Raw genomic sequence first — 22,998 nt, 5'->3', positions numbered from 1 at the left:
GTAAACACAATTTGACAAAATATAATATTCGAGTGTGTAAAATGGGGTTGACCAGCCCACACGACTCCCTTGTACGTGGTCTGGTTTCCTTTTCCTTTGTCATAATTTTGCCATCTCGAGTACATATTTGAATGGACGCCTTCTTAGGCACTTCCAGTAAGATTTCATTTAACAATGGTTTTTGTTCTATGAGACTTTAGATTTGGACCTTCATGCTGCTGTTTGAAATATTTCTAGTTCCTTGGTGCTGATTTTCTTCGCAGTAATGTGAATGAGACCTTTTGACCTCACGCTTTTTCATCAATTTAATTGATGTAGTCTCAGCCGATAGGCTTCTTGGTGGTAGAAACGAGTGATTCTACTTTTAAAGCTTTGACCCGGGCCTGGGTTCTTCTTGTTCTTGAACGCCTGTTAGGTTGAGCCATGTCTCAGTGAGATAACTGGCTTTCTAGAGGCTTCGCTTGCCTTACCTTTTTTTCTGTGTTACTTAACAGAACGTCATGCTCTTTGGAGACGTTTTTTTTTGTTTTTGCCTTAATTTGTTTCACTTGTTCTTCTGACTTCTGCAGCATGTATTGGTTTGTGGCCATGAGGTAAGTTGGCAGTGTCTCAAAATTTAGGCATACTAAAAGGGGGTCCCTGAAAATGTTTAATGCAGCAAGTAGGGGTCCTCCAAATGTTCTAGATTGTGAATGTTTCTCATCAGCTTTCCACCTCCCATGTACTTTGGACACCATAATTCAGTGCTCGAAATTGAAAAAAAGTGCAGGTTGTACCTGTTTCAAAAGCTGGGCAACCAAACCCGTTCATTTGGTTGCCCTAATAAATTCTGGGTTGCCCATTAGAAAACGCCCTCCGATTAAATGCACGCCGTGTTGAGATGCACTCACATGGAGATCGACATTGAATATCCCATAGTTCTTAGTGTGCGTCTGCGCATTTTTGCGAAAGTCGGGATTAAAGTTTGGCATTTCAAAATGGGGTTTTCGATCTCCATCGCGTACATGTTTGTGATATTCTATCTTACATTTTCCTATCTGACAATGTTTCGTAAATGCTCTAGATATTCAAAACACGGAAAAATGCCCAGCTGCGGCAAATTAATTACTAATAACTTCAAAGTACAACCGGGCATTGAAAATAGAAAATAGACAAGTAAGTCGGGTTATAATTACTTCATTTTCTCTTTTTGACTGGGAGTTGCCGGTCGTTTTTTCCTCGGGCAACCAGGCTTTTTATCTTGTCACCGTACAGAGATTCTAAAAGATGACGTTTCGAGCGTTAGCCCTTCGTCAGAGCGAATCCAGGGCCCTGACGAAGGGCTAACGCTCGAAACGTCAGCTTTTAGAATCTCTGTACGGTGGACAATTTACATTATCAACTCCGTTGATAAGACCAAATTTTTTATCTTGTCGCCCGGCAAAGTTTCTGGTAGTCTCGAACGACCGCTAATTTCGAGCAATGAGTGATAATCGCTGATACATTTTTCCCTTTTATCACCTGCCAGATAAGTGAAAATAGTTGATGATTGTGTTAGTGTTGAAAACCATTCAAAATGGCAGGGCCTGGAACTAGAAGATTGCAACAATGTGCTCGTGAAACGGAGCCCAGCTGTCCTTGGTCATCATCAAACCATTTGGCCAACATACATCACTAGATAATTGGGGATCTCAACAGTCTTTCGGCTATTACTCACCAATTGGCCAGAACTTTACGTCACAGCATTTTGGGCTTTTGAGGGAAATGTCTTGTTCAGAGTAAGTTTGGACTCGAAACAGGGAACAGGGAACATGGAACATGGAACAGGAACAGGGAACAGGGAATTCTTTTTCCAATTCTGCGCTTGCACTTACGTGATTACACGGCAATGTTGGTGTACAAAACAAAAGCAAAATATCGTTCGTGTTTAGTGGATAATAATAGAGCCAAATTTAAAAAAAAATTCGCTACTGTTTAGTACACCAGGAAGGCCGCCATGATGTCACGTGCAAGCCAAGGATAACGTTATCAGTGCATCATAAGCAATTTCATTTCCAGCAACCACGACCCCCCTCTGCCTGAGTTGTCGCAAACTTGAAAAACATCGAAACGACATCTTTAAAGGTTTACCCATTTGAATTTCGACTTACATCTATTTAGCTTTGCTTTATTTCTCTTCTGTTGTTCCACAGTCTTGTGACGTTCCAATATTTAATACGGAGTTTGGGGAATCACGAAATGACTTTTAATTCCATTATGTAGCTACTTTAATTAATTAATTAATTAATTGATTAATTACAACTCCTCTCCTTAACCCTATCCCAAAATGATGCTTGAAAGCATCATTTTTGTAGGATTCGTAGAACACCGCCATTTCCATCGATCATTGTGAAATTTGGCGTGTTTACTGGGGAGAAATGGCCCCAGTTTCCCTGAAAATCTCGGTTTTGTAATTGTAGCTTTCATTACGCCTACATGACGGGCATTCTACTTCAGGAAATTTAAAGCCGTGCGAAGGCAAAATTTTCTACTGATTGCGGAGCAGTTTTACTAAAGTTTTTCAGCCAAAACATAACACTACAGGGCATCGGAAAATATAAAGAAAAGGATTTTAGTTCATTGGATGGAACTTCAAGCCTTAAAATCGCTGAAAAGGTAAGGTTATTTTTGTAGCGTTATATTTGCATAAAATTCCCTTGTGGTCTTGTCATCGTAGAGAATTGTTTTTTCCTCAAAATATTCGCTTGTTTTGCTTCAAATCTTGCATATCTACCTTGATTACATGTCCTGTGAATTATTTATCCTTTGGGATGAATTTTTCGTTGAATAATCGGTAATTTGGGTGGGTTTTGGCCAATAGACGTTAATTATTCGTAATGTGATCTGACTCGTTGCCGTAGCAACGGATCACAAATTTGACACATATCAAATTATCGGATTACTGAAAAAATTCCGAAAATATTCAAGCCTGATCAGTTTTCCGTCACATTTATGTCCAAGAAAGCAGATAAAATGAGGAAGATTTTTATTTTGTATCCAAAACTTTGTAATCAACGTTAAAATGACCAAATTCATGTGAAAACTGATTTTTGTGTTACTTTTATATATATTTTTCTTTATATTTTCTTTTTATAAAATGTTTTAGTTCTCTGTAAATAAGTTATATTTTTTGGAAAGCTTATTTTCTTAGCTTTAAAATGATGTATTGCTGTCCTCGTTTTTTTGCAATGGCTGATTTCGCGTGGAAGGGAACTAGCGAAAGAGTTTTAAGACTCGTATTCAAAGCGAGTCAAAGTGGATAATATCTGAGAGGATAAAAATACGTATAGAACGTACTAACCTCGATTTCATTATCTGTCAAATTGTTTGGCTCAGCCCAAGTCAAGTGAAAGCCTTCCTTACTAAGCTCTTCAACTGTACTTCCATTAGCAGGAATAAATTGGACTGCCAGGTTAGTAACTGCTCCGATTTTTGGGTCCACTTTGAACCACGTTTTGGTCTCTTCACCAAAGATGCCTCTGATGACTGCTCGGACAGTGATGTCGTAGGTATTGCCACAAGGGAGCCCCTTTTGATTAAAAAAGGTGCTAAACGCCACAGTGAAAATGTTGATGCCACAGGAAAAACATGTTATATGCACTGTGTAATACTGCATGAAGAAAGATAAAAGTGTGGTTTTCATTAGGCCTCGTTCATAACCGCATTGAGAGTGCTAGATCCAGTGGTTGGGAACATACATGGGAGATTCATGCGGATATTCTTGGTTCAAATCCTGCTATAATCATCACTTATGCTTACAACCAAAAGCATAAGCGATAAAGACTTCGCCTTTTGGCCTGGGTTATTTATCATTGGCTACACCCAAGGATATGGAAGTGTTTGTTACAGGACACATGAATCCATAACCCTCAAAACTCAAATCAAAAAACATACATATATACAATTCCCGACGAGGCTTTTCAAGTTCTATTTACAATAAAATTGTCTGCTCTTTATCTAAAATAACATAAATACAATTGAAATCATAACAATAATTTTGAAAAACTGATTTGAGGAACAGTTGTTTAATTTCGTCGCTCAGATCGTTCCAAATGCCAATTGTCTATACTGAACACTACTTTGAACAGATATCGTCTTGCATAGCGGAATGGGTAATAATCCTGATTACGTGCATTGCGATCCTCATGGATAGTTGCGCGCTTAAAAGTGTCCAAGACAAATATGAAGGTAACATCGCGTTTAAATTTCCTAGTGTCCGTAAAAGTTTTGCAAGCAAAGTTCTCCACTGACTGAAGTTTGTTTATATTGGCAGCAGCAGCAGCAGGGTGAGACCAAATTCCCAGTATCAGCTTGACCTTTGGGCAAACTGTAACATCATCTTACTAGCCTAAGTCTCTGAGGAGTTAGCCCCCAATAGTTTTATACAAAAATTTGGTTTTATCAACGGAGTTGATAATGTAAATTGGCCACCGTACAGAGATTCTAAAAGCTGACGTTTCGAGCGTTAGCCCTTCGTCAGAGCGAATCGAAGGATTATAGGTTACGTGTAGCTTTTATAGTTTCTTTATAGTTTCATTATAGTTTCATTATAGTTTCGTTATAGTTTCGTTATAGTTTCTTCATAGTTTTTATAGTTTCTTTAGAAACAACCCCTTCACCCAATAGTTTTAGTTTCAATTGAACTCAAACGTGCGTGGCATGCTGCACGTGCTCACAAAATAGTTCAACTTTTGAATATCATCAACCGAAAACACCCAACAACTTAAAAATCTACTGTGTAAATACATGGAAAGATGGAAAGGTGTAATGAATCCGTGAGAAGCATAGAATACAAGTTGCTTGGCAACGGGCGAAAGGACAACTAAAAAATCGGAGACTTGGCAGGATTCGAGCCTACGACCTCCGTAACACCGGTTGGATGCTCTACTCATTGGTAGCAAGGGCCGAAGTTTTCGTTGATTCATTACTCCGCTCCAATAGGTTTCTTCTCTAGGTACTCTGAATTTACCCCTATTGCTTAAAGCCAAGATCGCTAAGGTCCCAGTCGATCTGGAACAAACAGACAAGTGAAACCAACTACGCCAGGAGGGATGAGAGCACAGTAAAAGACTCTGCTGGGGTCCTAATGTAAAGCTGGTATGCTTTGCTTGACCAGCGGCCCAAGATTGAATCAAATGGTCCAGAAGACCATCGTGGGCTGCAACAGTAGGGGCTCCATTACAGAAGCTGTGGCTCGAGAAATTGCCAGGGATATTGGCGAAGGCCGTAATCTTTTGAAGCCAGTCAGTGAGAATCGTCTGCGATAGAGGCTGCCCATGCTGAAGCAAGAATAATGGAGGTAGGTCATCAAGGAATAAACAGCACAAAGGGGATGCCGACCGAGGCCAATGTGAATTGAGCAGCCTTCCCTAAACGGGTCAGTTCTGGAGCCTTTTATTGTTATGCACACGCACGAAGTGGCTAAAGTGGAGTCCACACCAACATCCTTGACACTCAAATGGAAAGATGTTTAGAAGCTGGCCAAGTTGGGTACAGTAAGCTTGAAAGCCCGCAAAAAGCCAAAGTACCTGAGGGTACAGGCCGTCAAAAGACATGCAATGATCTGAGAGGCGCAAATCCAGCGACCGCCAAATAACCAGCATCAAGTCGTCTGTAAATGGAAGACAACTGGAAGATGAAGAACCCTGGCAGGACTTAATACCTTGCGCGACCCGCTGGAGATGCAGACAATTTGACAACGGCTTCGGAAAGCCCTTGTTCATATGAAGCGCTTGAATGCCAGACAAATAGACATTAATGGATGACTGCTGGATCGTCGAGGTCAAGAAGGTTGCGAAGAGACAGAGCGTCCACTCATCAGCTGGGCACGGAGAGCCAGAGGGGGACAGCCCACCAAGCTGACAGTAAAAGGGAATCAACTGTCCCTGCGCTGAGGCATACGAGCGAAGGGGTTGAGGAAGCGAGGCCCTATGTTAGGGGAGAGAAACACTGCTGCTCTAGGGTGGAGAAGTCAAATCCGCATTACCACTTTTGCAGTAGCCAAGCACTGATTAGACCTTGAAAGGATGATAACTTGTCGGAAGGGAGGCGGGCCATCTGAGCGATGGAATCTAAGTCAATCTAGCACTGTAGTGGAACCCATACACTTGCCGGGTGGAAAGGCAGGCCTAGCCGCTCACACACTGCCCAGGCCATTTGCAGGTTATGCACGCACTGTGTTGAAGCAGGGGGATCAACGTTAATAAAATCGTCCAGGTAAAGCAGCCGGTTGGGTACGCCATAAGAATTAACCAGAATCCATTCTATCATGTCGGTGATGGAGTTAATAATAAGAGGAGCTGAGTTAAGACCAAAGAGAAGCACAAGGTCCACATAATTCTGGTCACGCTATTTCATTCCCAAAAGATAGCGGTCCAACGGATGAATGGACACCCTAGCCAAAGCGAGAGACGGTGAATTACCTGATCCATAGTTATTTAGTGAGATGACAAGCACAAAACACTTAAATGAAAAAAAAAAAAACCAAATTCCTCATTAATCAGGGGGACAGGGTTCAATGCGCGACGAGACTTGCTACTGGATTGGCAAGGTGACTCACCCGCCCGTTTTGAGAGAGACCCAGCTGGGTTTGAGATATTGGCTGGGCAGACTGCTGAGCAGTGTCTGCCATGGCAATTGGAACATTTGTGAGGCAAAGCATTGGCCTCGATTCCAGGACTTGCAGATCATCTGAGAAGAGGTTGCTCCGCGAGGTCCATGCTGGTTTGAAATTGGCACGTCTCGGGGAGAACGCATGGATGCTCCAGCAGTATGGAAATTAAACAATTGGACATTAATTGCTGACCACGTTAAGTTTGTGGCAGCAGAATGCTCGCGCAAGGCCAGGCCATCCGCCACCCAAACTTGACCAGTGAACTAGCAGTGAGTGCAGAGAATTAGAAATTGATACTGTGGGAGGTCCTTCCAACTCTGTAGGAAATGTGAGCATAACATAAGGCAATATATGGTGAAAGCCTCTAGCCAACTGCTTAGGTCATCAATGGAGTTTCTTTGGTGTGGATGTCAAAACAATGGGCCAGTCTAATAGCAACTGAAGCTCCCGTTCAGTTAGCTCAATGTTCGAGGAAGGAAATCGCATAACTCGACAAACTTCCCTTCCCACGATCTGGCTCACAAGTTTGGCCTGTACAGGTGAGAAACCAGGGAGGAGAGACGCCAACAGCGTGGAATGGGAGAGATGCAGTTAGATGCGAACTGTTAACAAGCGGCGAGGGCAAAGGAATCGAAGGTGGCAATGTAGATAGGAAAGTAGGATTAACAAAATTGGGCATACCTTGACTTGAAGAGCTAGGGGTTGCCCGGAAATATGGCAAAAATCCAATGCCCGAGACTGCAAAGGCAACAGCTTGAGCATAGAGCTGCCCAGACGACTGAAGGGAAAGAACGCCTCCTAAACTTGCCACAACAGACATTCTTGAACTTGATTGCTTGGAAGCTTGCTCCGCCTGGAGTGCTTGTTTGAACTCGGTAATCATCAAAGCCAGAAAGGCAGAGGACGTCGGGGACGGCTGATCCGGAGAAGGTTGCGGCTTAGAGACACCAGCCAAAGCTATGATGTCAATTCAAGAAGGATTGCTACCGACATCCAATAATTTTGCTGAGGCAAATTCGGAGGATTCTAAACTTGGTTGCTCAGTGAGAGAGACAGAGCGAGAAAGCTATCATGGCCCCTTTTGCATATCAGCGACGAGCAAAGCCAAAAACCCAGTGGACAGCCAAGTACGAAAGAGAGAGAAAGCTAACGAAGAAATAGAATAAATGTTGGGGGTCGAATAAATGGCAATGTAGCAGTGAGTGAGTGGTAAGATTCTCCCTCGAAGTCGCGTCTTTGATTGACGCTTATGAAAGTCAAAGCTATTATTTCTCTACTGAACATCTCATTTTCAAAAAGTTTCAATACTGAATCGAAAGCAAGCGGATCCCAAGGATGTATAAGTCTTGCTGTCGTAATTTAACTTTAATGCAAGTGTGGACACTGCAGTGTCTTATTACTACAGAACATCAATGAATGTTGTGGTTGTAAGGAATTGGAACGCTACGTAGAGTCCCTGGAAACCGATCTTGTGCTGCAAGATCGCTCGCTAAAGACTTCGTAATTGTGTAACTGAAAATCCTGGTCTTCATCCAGTCTGTCTTGAGAAGTGGAACCTTTTGATAGCTTCAGGCAAGTTGAAAACAAAGAGGAAGCAGCCATCATCTCCCCTCAGAAAAAAATATTCCACGATTTTTTTCTGAGAGGAGGGGGGTAGGTGTACAAGCGACTACAAGACCTCAGGTTTGAAGTCCGAAGAACATATCACCAAGTGCTTTGATGGCTCCGACTAGATCCTCCTCTGTTTTACGAAATCGACCTATATTTTCCTTCGCCTTGTGGCTTCTGGTCGATCATCTTCAAAAAATGGTGCAACGTGTACAATATACTTCTTGCTTCATCTTTCTGGTTGCTGCAGCCAGCAGCAAACCTTAAACTGTAAACATTTTCTTTCCTCACGATCTATAAATAACAATGAAAGCTAAGCGAAAAATGTTGATTTCGCTGGGCGATTAGTGAGGAAAAGTGGTTTCATGAATTGTCGTCACTAGTCCCATTCTCCCCAATTGTTTCCAAGCTCGGACTTAACAAAAATGGGCTCTTTCTTGCAGTATTTTCTGCAGCTAAAAAAACTTTGAGACGTGCCCTTTAAAACGTGCTTGTTTATGTACGACAAAAATATTTTAAGCAGACAGGTGGGCTTTAATTACAATACAAACGCTATTTTCACTGTCAAAATAGCCACGGATTTTAATAGCCTGTGCGCAACGCCGGTATCCTTGTGTGAGAGTGCATATTTCATGCGCTCACATGGGCCCTGGGGCCGATAAGGCCACACATGCGCATACATGACATAGTGTATGGCGTGTTTATTCTGTTTTGAGTTTTGTTCGCTGTTTTGGTTTTCTTTGCACTTTTATATCGGTAAGTCCCTTCATCGCTTTGTAATCTGTCCCCAATCTTTTAGGTAATGTGTTACTGTGCTTGTAACTTAAGTGTTTTGGAGACCGTTAGTATTTGGAGCGTTATTTGTACCGCTTTCCGTTCTCATGTAGCCGTGTGCTCGTGTCGCAAGCCACAGTAATTTCCCGCTTAGATGCAGCTTTTTGTATTTCTCTTTCTAAATTCGTGTTTCCAACTAGTCTTATTTCTGTTTGTTTACACATTTTATATTTCTTACAGTGTCCTTAAGATGTTCAGCTGCCAGGGTGAGCTTATTTTACTGTTTATTAGTCCGTTGATTCAGGATTCGTTTTGGTCTCCGTGACCACACTAGGCCGGCGTTTGTTTGTGTCTATTATCGGGTCCAGTGAGCCTTCATGTCTCACGTTTCTTAGTTTTAGCCACTGAAGTATTTTTGTAAGCTAGGCCTGGTATTTCCATTTGGATTCTTTGAGTCGCTTCCATATATATTAATTTCTGTAATTTCCCATTAGGTCTTACTGCGTAATAAAGAGGTAATTTTAGAGAAAAAGAAACCTGTGCCACACTTGTAACACCTCAGGGTTTGGGAGACAATGCTATTTAAGTCCCCAGGGAACTCATTTGCCTATTTATGCAAAGCTTCTCTGGTTTTCGGTCTCTTTCGACAAGTTACGCCGTTCTGGTCCAGTGTGCAATTGTTTGCTCCTCCCACCTCTCCTCCGGCGACGCGTGCATCTTTCCCCCATCTTTGTCTTACGACCCTCTGCCTCTGCAAAATCTCGCTTCCCATAACTTAGTATCGCGAAGGAAGTCAGTTGTTGTATTGACAGTAAAAATGGTATACCATTTTTTTTCACAAAGGTGGAAATGAAGGCAGTGTAGCCTAGAATTTGCATTCTGAGTGGTTTCCGGGTTTAAGTAAGCCCCTCGCTGGCCTCTAGTTTGAGATGTCTTGAGCTGCCCTAAATGCTCAGCTGCACTTTTGATGGCTTACTGGTCAGTTTAAGGTGTCCAAGTCTAAAATTTACGTTTTAAACTTCGGCAGTATTGTGACATAACAAGAGGCAGGAGACCATGAGTAGGAGTGTACAACTTCAACGCATTTGTGGAACGGCATTTTAACAAACATTTTACAGACCGAGTTATTATGAGCTTGATTCTCCCGCTATACCAGACCTTTCCAGCAAATCAAAAGTCTTGTATTAGAAATTGTTACCCAGGCCGTCTTAAAAGATTTGCCTTCACGACTTACTATTCCCCACCCCATGGGTAACAATTTCTCATACAAGACTTTTGATTTGCTGTAAAGGTCTGGTATTGCGGAGAGCCTCTTAAGAACTCGTCTCAAAACTCGCTTGATTTGTGAAAATGCCATTACCCAGGCCTTCATTGTAGTAATGCTAGTCTTCGATTTGTAGGTTCCTGGTTCTGTGCTCCTGTTGGTGGAGAAAAGGGTTTCCTTACCTGAACAGAAGTTCTGGAGGCTGGAGAATTCCACGATAAATGAGCCGTAGTCGCTATCTCCTTGTCTGGCTTTGCAACCAAGTTAAGAACCTGTCCAACTGCAATCACAAAACTTATGTCACGGTCCACTGTCACTTGCACCACTTACATTTAAAAATACAATACGAAAAAGTGCCGTTCAATGTTTCCTTTTTTATCTTCACTTGCTAACGTGTGTAAATAAATACTCTATGTTTGTTGCTTCTAGACTTGTCTTTGCCGTCAGAGTCATCCATGTTTCTTGAACTTTCAATTGAATTTCTCTAATTTGATTTCTTAAAGTTTGTATTCAAGAAGAAAATTAAAAAATAATGACATACCTAGGAGGAGAGCGAAGACTACGTTCTTTACTCCATAGCATGATCTCGCTTTGGCGCGAACTTCAAAGCTGTAATTTTGACCTACATCAATCTTAGGGTTCTCAGACCAGCTCAGTGTCCAATGAGTTTCATTTCCTGAAGTGTTACTTGTGATAATAGGCTGGTCACGATCAAAACGCCTCACTATAATTTCATAGGTCTAAACAAGGAAAAAAAAAAAGAAATTGAGACTGAGAAAAGAAAGGTAAAAAGGTTATAAGTGAAACCAATTATTTTTCTTGGAATTGGCACTGTTTGATATGATCTCTTGTCGTTGTTGATGTTATTTCTCCTTTTGGTTGGCGCTGACTAAATTCCTATTGCCGAGTGGAAGTAAGTTAATTCTCATAGATTTAAACCTTGATCACATTCACCACTTTAATGTTGCGTGGGAAAAAGGGTCGAGAGCTTTGTCAAATTGCATTAGAGGACTGTTTAAGGAGATGAATTTTCATTATGGTGTATGTGCACGGAGCAGGAACTTAAGTTGCAAGAAACCGATATATCAGGAGCTGAGTTTCCTAAACAACCAGAATATTGTACAGTGGCAATTTTAAAATAATGGCTCACTTACCTAGGTGCAAAACTCTCCAGAAAACGAATAGATTTGATCAAAAGGCCAGTGGGATCGTGGTACATACGATGTTAACTTACAAACCACGTACGTTATGAAGATTTAACCAAAAATTAATTGTTGTCTTATAAAAATATACAAGTCTTTTTGCTTTGCAGAGTAAACCCAAAACAGTTCGACAGTGCAATTCAATAAGCCTCTCGACCATGTCTCATGCACAACCTCAAAGTGGCTATTAGTGTAAGCAGACTTAGTAGAAAGTTGACAGGAATCGGAAATGGGAGATGATGTCGGCTACAGCACACTCTTTGAACAGAGCAGGGAATTCATTATTTTAGCAAGAACATCACCATTGCATCACAAGCAATTGATTTTCAGAAAACACGACCCTTCTCTGCCTGAGCTGTCGTAAACTAAAAAAAAAACGAAATTCGACTCATACATCTATTTAGCTTTATTTCCTTTACTTCGAATTCTCTTCTGTTGTTTCACGGCTTCTAGTAGTTGTGACGTTCCAATATTTAATACGAAGTTTTGGATTTCAAGTAATTACTTCAGTTAAACTTTCCAATATAACTACTTTTAACTTCGTTTTCAAAGCTAGTCAGAGTGGACATTATCTGAGAAGATAAAAATACGGAAAAACGTACTAACCTCGATTTCAATATTTGTCACATTGTTTGGCTTAGTCCAAGTCAGATGGAAGCCTTCCTTGCTAAGCTCTCTCTGGACTGCCAAATTAGTAACTGCTCCGATTTTTGGGTCCACTGTCAACGACGTTTTGGTCTCTTTACCAAAGATGCCATTGATGACTGCTCGGACCATGACCTTATACGTATTGCCACAAGAGAGCCCCTTTTGTTTAAAAAAGGTGCTAACAGTCTCAGTTAAAAAGGTGATGCCACAGGACGAACATGTTATGTGCACTATGTAATACTGACATGAAGAAAGATAAAAGTTTGTTCCATTAGACTTGAATCACAACCGGAGGGAGAGTGCCGGAGTCCAGTGGTTGGGTAAATAATGAGGACTTTTATGCAGACATACTTGGTTCGAATCCTATTATAATCATCGCTTATGCTTTTGGATAAGGACATCGCTTTCTGGCTTGGGTAAAGGCGGTCAACAATCAACTTTGTTATATAGCTGAGTTTTTACCCCAGCAGCGCGCGCTCTCATTGGTCACATGACATCTAACAATAAAACTGGTTCCCATAAAAAGTCTGTGGGCAGGCAACAGTGCAAAATCTATGACGTCAGTGCACTGTTACCTGCGAATGTTGACCGACGACCGCCTTTGCTGTTGCCATGCTCAATTTTCTTTTTGTGCTATATAACAAATTACTTAATGACTGGTCCCGAGGGAAACCTTTTGTTTCCCGACAATCTCAATGTTTCCTCGAGGCGCAGCCGAGGGAAACATTGACATTCTCAGGAAACAAAATTAACTGTTTCCCTCGGGACCGGTCGTTAAGTGTTTATTGTTGAACAAAATCGAACGGATGATGAAGCAAATGTTAAAGCCGTTTGCCCGGGACTTTAGCATTCTTCAGCTACTCATCGATCCTCCTGTTTTCAAGCTAACAAACCTCATTGCTGCTTGTCTCTATTACATGGATGTAAATGAAGTGCACCTAACTGTTTAAATTATTTTTTGTTTGAAATAAACGAGCGTGTTTTCCAGAACACTTTTACGAAAACATTTTTGGTGTTAAATCCTCGCTTTTCTTTTAAAGATCTATGGCAGGCCAAAGCTATGATGTGAATTCAAGAAGGATTGCTACTGACATCCAATGCTTTTGCTGTCTCCGTGAATCCAAATTGTGAGTAAAAAATATTTCATAGAACACCAAATGTCCTCATCTGAGGGGGAATTAAAGTTCAGTCGGGCAAGTTTGGAGGATTCTAAACTTAGCTGTTTTTCAGCGGGAGAGATCGAACTAGAAAGCTATAGGGCTTTGACATCTCTGTCGACGAGCGAAGCAAAGCCAAGAAAACCGCTGGCTGACAGATAGTTGACAGCCAAGTACGAAAGAGAAAGGAAATCTATCAAAGAAATAGAGAAAATTTTAAGAGGGCAATGTAGCAGTGAGTTAGTGGTAAGATTATCCCTCGAAGTCGCGTCATTGATTGAAGCTTACAAAAGGCAACGCTATTATTTCTCTGCTGAACATTTCATTTTCAAAGAGTTTCAATATTGAATCGAAAGCAGGAGGATCGCAAAGAGATACAAGTGTTGCTGTCGTAATATTCTTTAAATGTCTAGACGCAAGTAAGGAAACTGCAGTGTCTTATTACTACAGAACATCGATGAATGCTATAGTTGTAAGGGATTCGAAGATTGTGTGGAGTCCCTGGAAACCGATCTTGTGCTGCAAGATCGTTCGCCAAACACTTCGCTAAATTGAGTAACTGAAAACTGTCTTGGTTTTCATCCAGCCTGGCTTAAGAAGTGGAGCCTTACGATGGCTCCATGCAGGCAAGTTCAAAACAATGGGGAAGCAAAAGGATACAGCCACCCTCTCCCCTCAAAGAAAAATCATTTCCAAATTTTTTTTGAGGGGAAGGGGTAGCTGTACAACCAGCTACAAGACCTGAGGTTTAATGTGCAAGGAACATATCATCGAGAGCTTCGATGGCACCGATTATGTTCTTCTCTGTTCTATGAAATCGACCCGAATTTTTTCTCCAGGTCAGGGATTTTCTCTTTCAACAGGAAAACCTGTTAGTAAATGTGAGTGAATGAAGGCATCCTTTCTAGAAATTTTCCCCAGCCATCGCTTGGGTATTTCATGCTGGGTGATGATGAAGGAGTGCACCTCATAATTTTCATAATCCTCTTTTTTTCTTTTGGTGTAAATTTTGCCTGGATCAGGATCTATCACCATTTGATTGCGTCCACTTTTCACGTATTCCTCCATTCCGCAAAGTGCATTTTTAAAAAAAGGATAACTGATAAAACTTATTGAAAAACAACTGTTAAACTATTATTTACAATCAAAGCCTTGTGCTTACCGTTTTACAAGCAAAGGTTTTGTTTTAAGTCCTTTAAGGGAATCCCCACTACATCGCATCGTGCAACCAAAACCGCAACTCTTCATTTTTCAGCAAAGAAGGATTTAGCCCAGCTAACAAGGCTCCGGGAATGTCATCTTTGGTAAGAATAACTGAGTCATTCACTGCACTACTTGAGCATGCCATTTAAGGAGGATTGAGCTGATAAGACCGGAATATCATATAACATAAATCTGCTGACAGCTGCTACTAAAATTATCCAGACTGAAATTCGGCCGACCAAGGTCCTTCCGCGTGTCCTCCATTTTTGAATACGGTGTATACCATTTTTGTTTTTCAGCTAATGATTTATCATACTTTTCGTTATTTAATTGTTTAAGTGATAATTTTGATTTTTGGAGATTTTCAAGAAAAACGTTTTTGCTTATAAGTATATTTGTTGAAATTATTTTTCATATCTAAATTATTATTTTTTTATAATATTTTTTTGTCATTTAATAATAGTAGTACAAAATATATCCTTAAGTAGTTTTAGTACAATTAAAAATTCAAATAAGTGCATAAAATTTATTTCAACCTTTAATTCACAAAAAAATTATTCTATCTTTGTCACTGTTTTTATGAATCTTTGATTGTTTAGGATTCCATTTATTTTTAAGAACATAGGTTTTATTACAACATGTACAATACCACATCTTTTTTGATGAATACTTATTTTTTGATCTTTTAATTGCTTCTTTTCTGTCTTCATCAGTAAAATATTTTATGTTACCATGAACCTTTTTTTCTTTTCCATTTTCATTTTCAAATGCATTTACATTTTTTATATCAGGATCATTTTCTAATCCAAAAATTAATAAATTATTGTATTACTTTATGTTTAAATGATTATCTCCGGGATTTCAAATTTATTTTCTTTTTCATATTTAAGAATAGCTACATGGCTTTTAAAATTGTCATAAACATCTATTACATTATCATCATTTAATTCACTTCTTTTATTATACTAATATTGATTTTTTATCCATCCAATACTATATTTGATTTCAATTCCTTGTTTACAAACATTGAAACAGTAATTGAATCTAATATATTTGATAATAATTTTTGATTATTCATATATAGTGAATTATTTTCAATTTTCAAATCCTTTTTTCATTTATATTTAACAAATGATTAACATTTTTATATTCATCTGTATCTTTATCTTTATCTTCATCAATATCACTGTCAGTAATATCACTATCATTATTATCATCTTCATGATGATTATCACTATCACTATCATTATCACTATCATCTTCATTATCATCTTTATTATCATTATAATAGTCATTATCGTTTTTATAATTAGGAATTTGAGGAATTGGATTATACATAGGCATAAAACTGTAAAAAAATTCATATTATTACTTTTATAATTAAGAATTTGAGGAATTTGATTAAACATGGTATAAAACTGTAAAAATATTTTATATTATTGACAATATTCCTTTCAATTAATTGTAAATCAACATTATTGTTATTAATTTCATTCTTGATTTCATTAATAATATATTCATAATTATTTGTTATTTTAATACTTTTTTATCAATATATAATTACATAAGAAAATCTTTTTAGAACTTTTTTTAACAATAAATACAAATTGATTACATTCATCATAATTTTCATTTTCTTTTAATTTATATGATTTTTATCTTTATTTCTTTTAAAACTCGAGTGTAAGCAAAACAACAATTATTAATAAACCAATAATTTGTTTTAAGTTCATTTATATATTATAATCACATAATTATTTAATCATCATCTTCTGAATCTGTATAATCATAACTATCTAAATCAGGATCATAATCCGAGTCTTCATCACTATTAAAATAATTTGGATCATCAAAATCGATATATGACAATTGATACCACCATTTCAATAAAATTAGGATCATTAATTTTTCTGTTAAAAGTCATTTCCAAATGGTCTGGATAGCACAAGTGTTACTAATATTTTAAAAAATACAACCACACTTTTGAATTTTCGGAACATGTTTCGATGTTTCAAACATCATCTTCAGCCATAGTGAGTGTAACATTACAATTTTTACAAGATAATTCGTATATATATATAACTATCAATACAATGATTCTTTGTAGATTAAATGTTCGTTACAAGTACGTAAAATTCAAACGAACCAACAATATTATAGAGAACACAACTGACATAACGGTAAAAGTTTAAAAGTGTAATGCTAAACTGACATGATCAACTTGTTTGTTGAGTTCGGGTTTCAACCGCTCAATTGAGCTTCTACAGGTGTCATTTTTGTCGACCTGTGTTTCGTGTTGTTATACTGTTTTAACATTTAAGGTAATATATCCAAATATTGTGTATTTCCTTGTATAGTAAACTGTTTCCACATTTTGTTTTTAATCGTTTTAGTCCATCTTTCGACTACACTAGATTTTTCTTCATTTTCTGTTGAAAAGAATGTTATTTTATTTTTAGCTAAGAGGTCTTTAACATGTTTGTTGTAGAACTCTGAGCCTTTATCAGTCCACAAATATTCTGGTTTTCTTCCATCTTTGAATCTGCTTTGGAATGCTTCTCTAACAGTCTCTCCATGACATTTTTCAATGGTACAATCCATCTATATTTACTGAAAACATCTATTACCATAAGAAGATATTTGTAGCCTTTATTCCATTTGCTAAATTGTTGCATTTGAACCAAATCAGAAGCCCATATTTCGTCAATATTATTTACAATAACACGCCGCCGAGTGAATTTTCGTTTGATTGGTTTATGAAATTCATTTGCTAATTTTTCCTGCCAGTTTTTTTCACTCCACGGCCTTTTTACGTTTTTTGGCTTAACACCAAGACCAAGTTTCTGTTTTGTGTTTATCAAATTTCGGGCTAACCAATGGCCCCATTGTTTTTCATTGTATGGTACGTTGTCTAATGCTTTAGCCATTTTCCTGTCAGCTTTATTTTTGCATTTTCTATCATCTTTACAAACACTATAATGAACATCATGCTGCATTGCTATTGCATCTGTTTGAGAAGCTGGTTTGTCATATATTTCAAGCATTTCACCAGTGTTTTTATCATATTTTAACTGTTTTTCAAGAGGATTGTAAGGGCCTGTGTATTTATGACCTGGTAAAGTAAATCCTTTTTTTGGTCTTGGTAATTTACCAATTAATTTATGAACATCAATAGCACCACCATCGAGGTCTTTCCTGTTTGTTTTATATTTTTTCTTTGGTCTGATCTTTGTTGACAATTGATTGAGAGCTTGAGATCCAACATTTTGAATAGCTGGATTAAGCTTATCCAGAGAAATCAATAGCTGGTTTCTGCAATTTTGGATCTCGTAGCATTTCTGATATGTAACATCTACCCATTTCAATTGCTTTTTTTTACCAAGATAAGGAATGCCTTTTGTGAAAAGCAATTCAGCTCCAACATTGCCTAAATCAGATATAATCCCTTTGCCCTCCCTTTCAGATGGGCTATTTAGTTTAACTTGTTTTTAACAAATCTTGTTTTTCTTGTTCCACATTCAGCACAAAGTACAAAAGGACATAAGTCTACCATTCTTAGCTTGTTTATAACCAGATGGTTCAACACATTCAGTTTGTTTTCTTTGTTTCACACAATATGATTTCATTTATTATATATATATAATTTAGATATTTTTAAAATACTGTTCAATAAATGTTTCACTGTACATTGTATCATGTATGTCAAATACTTTCAACAGATCCTAATATGAATTCCCTTTATTCATTTCATTTAAATAAATGCAAGGAAAAATAACCACAAGTTGTCGTCATAATATTTTGTATCTGATTGTTTTGATATAATAATGTTATGTTTTTTTTTCTTGCATGGTTTAAAATTTCTTGAAAAGGTGGCATACCAAAACTATCAAAGTAACTGATGATACCATTTTTAACTTAAGTAGCAACCCAATGACTTCCAGACATATATACATATATACTGGTACCATTTTATGCCTAACCGATGCTTTCGAATGTTGATCTGTGGACCATCAGGATCAGGTGAAACAAATACATTAATGGATGTGATATATAATCTATTGTACTGTGACAAAATATTTTTGTATGCCAAAAACTTGGAAAAGTCAAAATATCAAAATCTATTGAACATGTTCAATCCAATAAGTAATAAAGATGTTGGTTATCACATAATTGAAGCGAGTAACGACCAAATAATACCAGTATCTGAATTTAAAAAAAAAAAAAAGGCCATTGATTGATTACTTTATTCGAGGGCGACATAAAAATTGCAGTGTCATCTATTTGAGTCAATCATATTTTTTTGAAGAATCTAAACAAAAAAAAGGACAAGTATTTTGGAAGTTCAATTATTCCCTTCTCGAAGACAATCGATATGTTTCGTAGTTACGTGAAAACCTCCCTCAATTTAAAAGTAAATACCAAACCGTTGAAGATCTAGGTCTACATTGGGACATTATTAAAATGGAAATCAAAGGCTTTACGGTTAAATATACCAAAATTAAAGCTCGAGAAAGACGTGATGAAGAAAAGTTCCTTCAAAATAGAATTAATGACCAACTCACGAAAGCAGAAAAAAACAGAAACAATAAAAAAATCATTTATGAGCTGGACTCAACCAAAGCACGTCTAAACAAGATAATGGCTTACAAAACGCGCGGAACGATTCTTAGAAGCCGAGCCAGATGGCACGAATAAGGCGAACGCAACAGTAAATACTTTTATGGTCTCGAAAAAAGGAACTATTCAAGAAAAGTTGTCAGTAAGTTAAAGCTAAGTGACAGCTCGTACACAACAAATCAATCTGACATCTTAGAAGAACAAAAAATAAAATTCTATGAAAACCTTTATAAATCGCAGGTATCTTCCGCACAAAGTGCCTGCGACAACGACGTTTTCTTTGATTCAAGGGCCGTCCCCACCTTGAACGACGATGAGCAAACTTTATGCGAAGGACTCATCACAGAAATAGAAGCGCTAAATGCCCTTAAGGATTTCTCCGCAAATGAAACTCCCGGCACAGACGAACTGACTGTAGAATTTTTAACATATTTCTGGCCTGAACTGAAAACCTCAATTGTTGACAGTTTCAATTACACTTTTCATAAAGGCTCCCTTTCAATTTCACAAAGGCGTGGGATTATTTCCCTCATCCCAAAAATAAATAAATAAATAAGGATAAACCAACTTTAGAAAATCTTAGACCTATCTGACTGCTAAATGTAGATTATAAAATTCTCACCAAAGTTTTAGCCAAACGCCTTGAAAAAGTTCTTCCCAAATTAATAAATGCTGATCAAACAGGTTATGTAAAAGGGCGTTATATCGGCGAAAACATCAGACTAATACAAGACAATGTTCTACACCTACAAAGAAAACCTCCCGGGAGTAGCTATCTTCCTTGACTTTCGCAAAGCTTTCGACACCATTGAATAGCACTACCTAGAAAAGGTCCTTACCCACTTAAATTTTGGTCCTAATTTCCTACAATGGTTTAAAACTCTTCATGCCGACATTACCAGCTGCGTTTTAAACAACGGGCATGCTTCATGGTTTTTTCCTATAAACCGCGGTGTGAGGCAAGGTTGCCCACTATCGGGTTTACTGTTTGTCATCGGCCTTGAACTTCTTGCTAGATCCATTAAACGTGATAACCTTATTAGAGGAATCACAATTGGAGAAAAGGAAATAAAAATATCTATGTATGCAGACGATACGACTGTTTTTGTACGCGACCTCGATTCAATAACGCATTTACTAAATTTGCTAGAGAAATTTGCTTCTATTTCCGGGTTGCAAATCAACACGTCTAAAACTGAAGCTTTGTGGCTAGGCCTTTGGAAAGACAGACAAGACACTCCCTTCAATTTCAATTATCCACAAGATCCTATTTGTGCACAAGGCCTTTTGCCCGAAGCAGATAAATTAAACTTCAACGACAAGGTACATAATATGGAAAAAGTTTTGAATACCTGGAAACGCAGAAAACTTACTCTAATCGGAAGGATTAACATCCTGAAAACGTTAGCGCTGTCGAAACTGATCTTTAACGCTTCTAACCTCTACGTACCACCTCATGTCATTGGCGGAGCCAAAAAGTTAATTTTTACTTTTATTTGGGAAGGCAGGCCTCCAAAAATTAAAAAAAGCACAATCATAGGTGAAAACGTCAATGGTGTTCTTAAGATGATCGACTTTGGCATAACGGAAATTGGCCTTAAAATTTCATGGATTCAAAGGATACAACAAAATTCTGATGCAGGGTGGAAAGCTATACCAGAACGCTTGCTCGAAGACCTGGGGGGGCCTTACCTTTTTATCTCACTGCCGTTATGACATAAATTTAATTCAGTTACACAACCTACCTCCTTTTTATCGCTCTGTTCTGAAATACTGGCAAGACTACAGATCAGATGTTAGTGATGATAATACACAGATTCAGAACGAAATTATTTGGAACAATAATAACATATTAATAAACAAGAACACAATCTGCTTCAAACAGTGGTACCAAAATGGAGTCATACTCCTGCAAGACCTGCTTGATGTTGATGGCACCTTTCTTTCCCTCCAAAAATTCCAGCAAAAATTGCGGCTGCATATTCCCTTTACCACATATTATGGGCTGATAAATTCTATTCCTGCTAGTTGGAGACGAGCCATAATCACCCATAATCAGATCAGTTCGTCAGATTCCTCGAATATGAACATCACTACTCGTTCTGCTTATGCGGCCATCCTTGATTATTTCTTTCAACCACCCACATCTGAAACTAAAATCTTAGGTGATGGCTTTACTAAGGAAAGCTTGACAAATGTTTATATGTTGCCTTTCCTCATAACACAGGAGGTTATATTGCAAATGTCTGAGCTCAAAATCGTAGACAACATACTTCCAACAAGACGTTCCTTGTTTCGAGCAAGGCTGTCCGACTCCGAGAGTTGTCAGGTATGTCAGACTGAACCTGAAACCCTTTCACACATGCTCTTCCAATGTAATATAGCCTCTGCGTTTTGGATCGCTTTTCAACAATGGTGGTGTGAAGGGACCCTCCAAACTTTCGAACTAAATGAATGTAATATAATATATGATGGTTGGTACAATGATACTCAGTCTAAAGACGTCTTAAATTACATCACACTCGTCGCAAAACACTTAATTTTTTGCTGTTTTCAAGACAACACCGTCGTAACTTTTGACAGATTCCCCCCTTTCTTAAGTTATAAGATTGATACCCTTAGGCAAATTGCTGTTAAAAACAAACAGCTAGAAGCGTTTAACAAGAAGTGGAAGAATTTCATCTAACGTTGATGTTGTTTTTTTTTTTCTTTTTTTTCTTTTTTCACTTTCCGTTAAATTTATATTTTTTTCATCCTTAATCCTTAAATCGTAAGTTCAATCAGTAAACTCTATTGTGACACACTTTTGTATCTTAGTTTTACACTTTACTAGTATACTGCTTTGCTCTATGTATAGGTGTGATTACTGTAACTTCCTTGTGTGTTATTAAAAAAACTATAAAACAACATAAATAAAAATATTATAAAACTCCAAAAGATATAAGACTGAATTGTAGTCAATTTTGTATTTATGAATTTCCAAGCAGCAATGAAAAATACCTTATTTGTCGAGAAAACAATACTTCCAAAGAAGTCTATGAACAAGCAACAAGGTCCATATTGCTTTGTGTACATATTGCTTTGTGTACATTGATAAGCCCCGAAAATTTACAACAAAAAAATTTAATGAACAATTATAATATACACCAATTATATATACATGAGTTATTCAAACGGTTTATTAGAATCAACAAGTACAAGAATAATTGAAGGCATACCAGGAGTTGGTTTTAAACTGACTGAAAATGGTAATTATGATATGGAAAATAAAAAAAAATTAACTAATTTGAAACCAGGCACAGATGATGGTGATTTTTTGACCAAAAAACAGATTTATGACCATTTTAAAGGAAATGGTGGATCTGGCAAAGCTATTGATTTAACTGATTATTTGAAAAAAGACGGTTCTGCTAAAATGAATGGTCTTCTTAATATGAATTCAAGAAGGATTGAAAATCTAGCTAATCCAAGATCAGGTGAAGCAGATGGAATTCCATATGAATATTTTCGACAATGGTATATGGATTTTGATGATAATAAAATTAAAATTAATGTAGAAAATCCTATTAATATGAAAAATAAAAATAAAAATAATAATTTAAAAGAAGGTTCTGACGATAACGATTTGGTTAATAAACATCAATTACAGACTAGATTTTATCAAAAAGCAGATAAAACAGAACTAAATAATTATATTTTAAAAAATGGTTTGACAAGCAATCTTGACATGAAAAACCATAAAATAGTAAATCTCAAAACAGCTACTAGTGGCAGTAATGCTGTCAATTTTACACAATTAAACAATGAGATTAGTAAGTATTTGCATTTAACCGGAGGAACAATGAAAGGAGATATTGATCTAAGCGGAAACAGTATCTATGGTATTAAAAATAC

General features: G+C 37.6%; 1 protein-coding gene and 1 long non-coding RNA gene across 2 annotated transcripts in view; one reads left to right on the top strand and one right to left on the bottom strand.

Annotated features, from left to right (window-relative positions):
* The window catches only part of LOC137982517 (uncharacterized), a 313,756-nt gene that overhangs the window by 4,726 nt on the left and 286,032 nt on the right, over window positions 1-22,998 (bottom strand). Inside the window, exons 38-41 of the mRNA XM_068829623.1 lie at window positions 12,086-12,367; window positions 10,819-11,017; window positions 10,460-10,557; window positions 3,320-3,628 (exon numbers count right to left, since the gene is read on the bottom strand). Of these exons, the coding sequence (XP_068685724.1) occupies window positions 3,320-3,628; window positions 10,460-10,557; window positions 10,819-11,017; window positions 12,086-12,367 (888 nt within the window). The remainder of the gene's footprint in view (window positions 1-3,319; window positions 3,629-10,459; window positions 10,558-10,818; window positions 11,018-12,085; window positions 12,368-22,998) is intronic.
* On the top strand, window positions 8,946-10,551 carry LOC137982556 (uncharacterized). The gene is made up of 3 exons (XR_011118745.1): window positions 8,946-8,995; window positions 9,254-9,279; window positions 10,414-10,551. It is a non-coding gene; the product is annotated as an uncharacterized lncRNA (long non-coding RNA).

This window comes from Montipora foliosa, chromosome 13, assembly GCF_036669935.1.
Source record: "Montipora foliosa isolate CH-2021 chromosome 13, ASM3666993v2, whole genome shotgun sequence".
Taxonomy (NCBI): domain Eukaryota; kingdom Metazoa; phylum Cnidaria; class Anthozoa; order Scleractinia; family Acroporidae; genus Montipora; species Montipora foliosa.
Note: the sequence above shows the minus strand (reverse complement) of the source record. Positions and strands in the feature narration are given on the sequence as shown.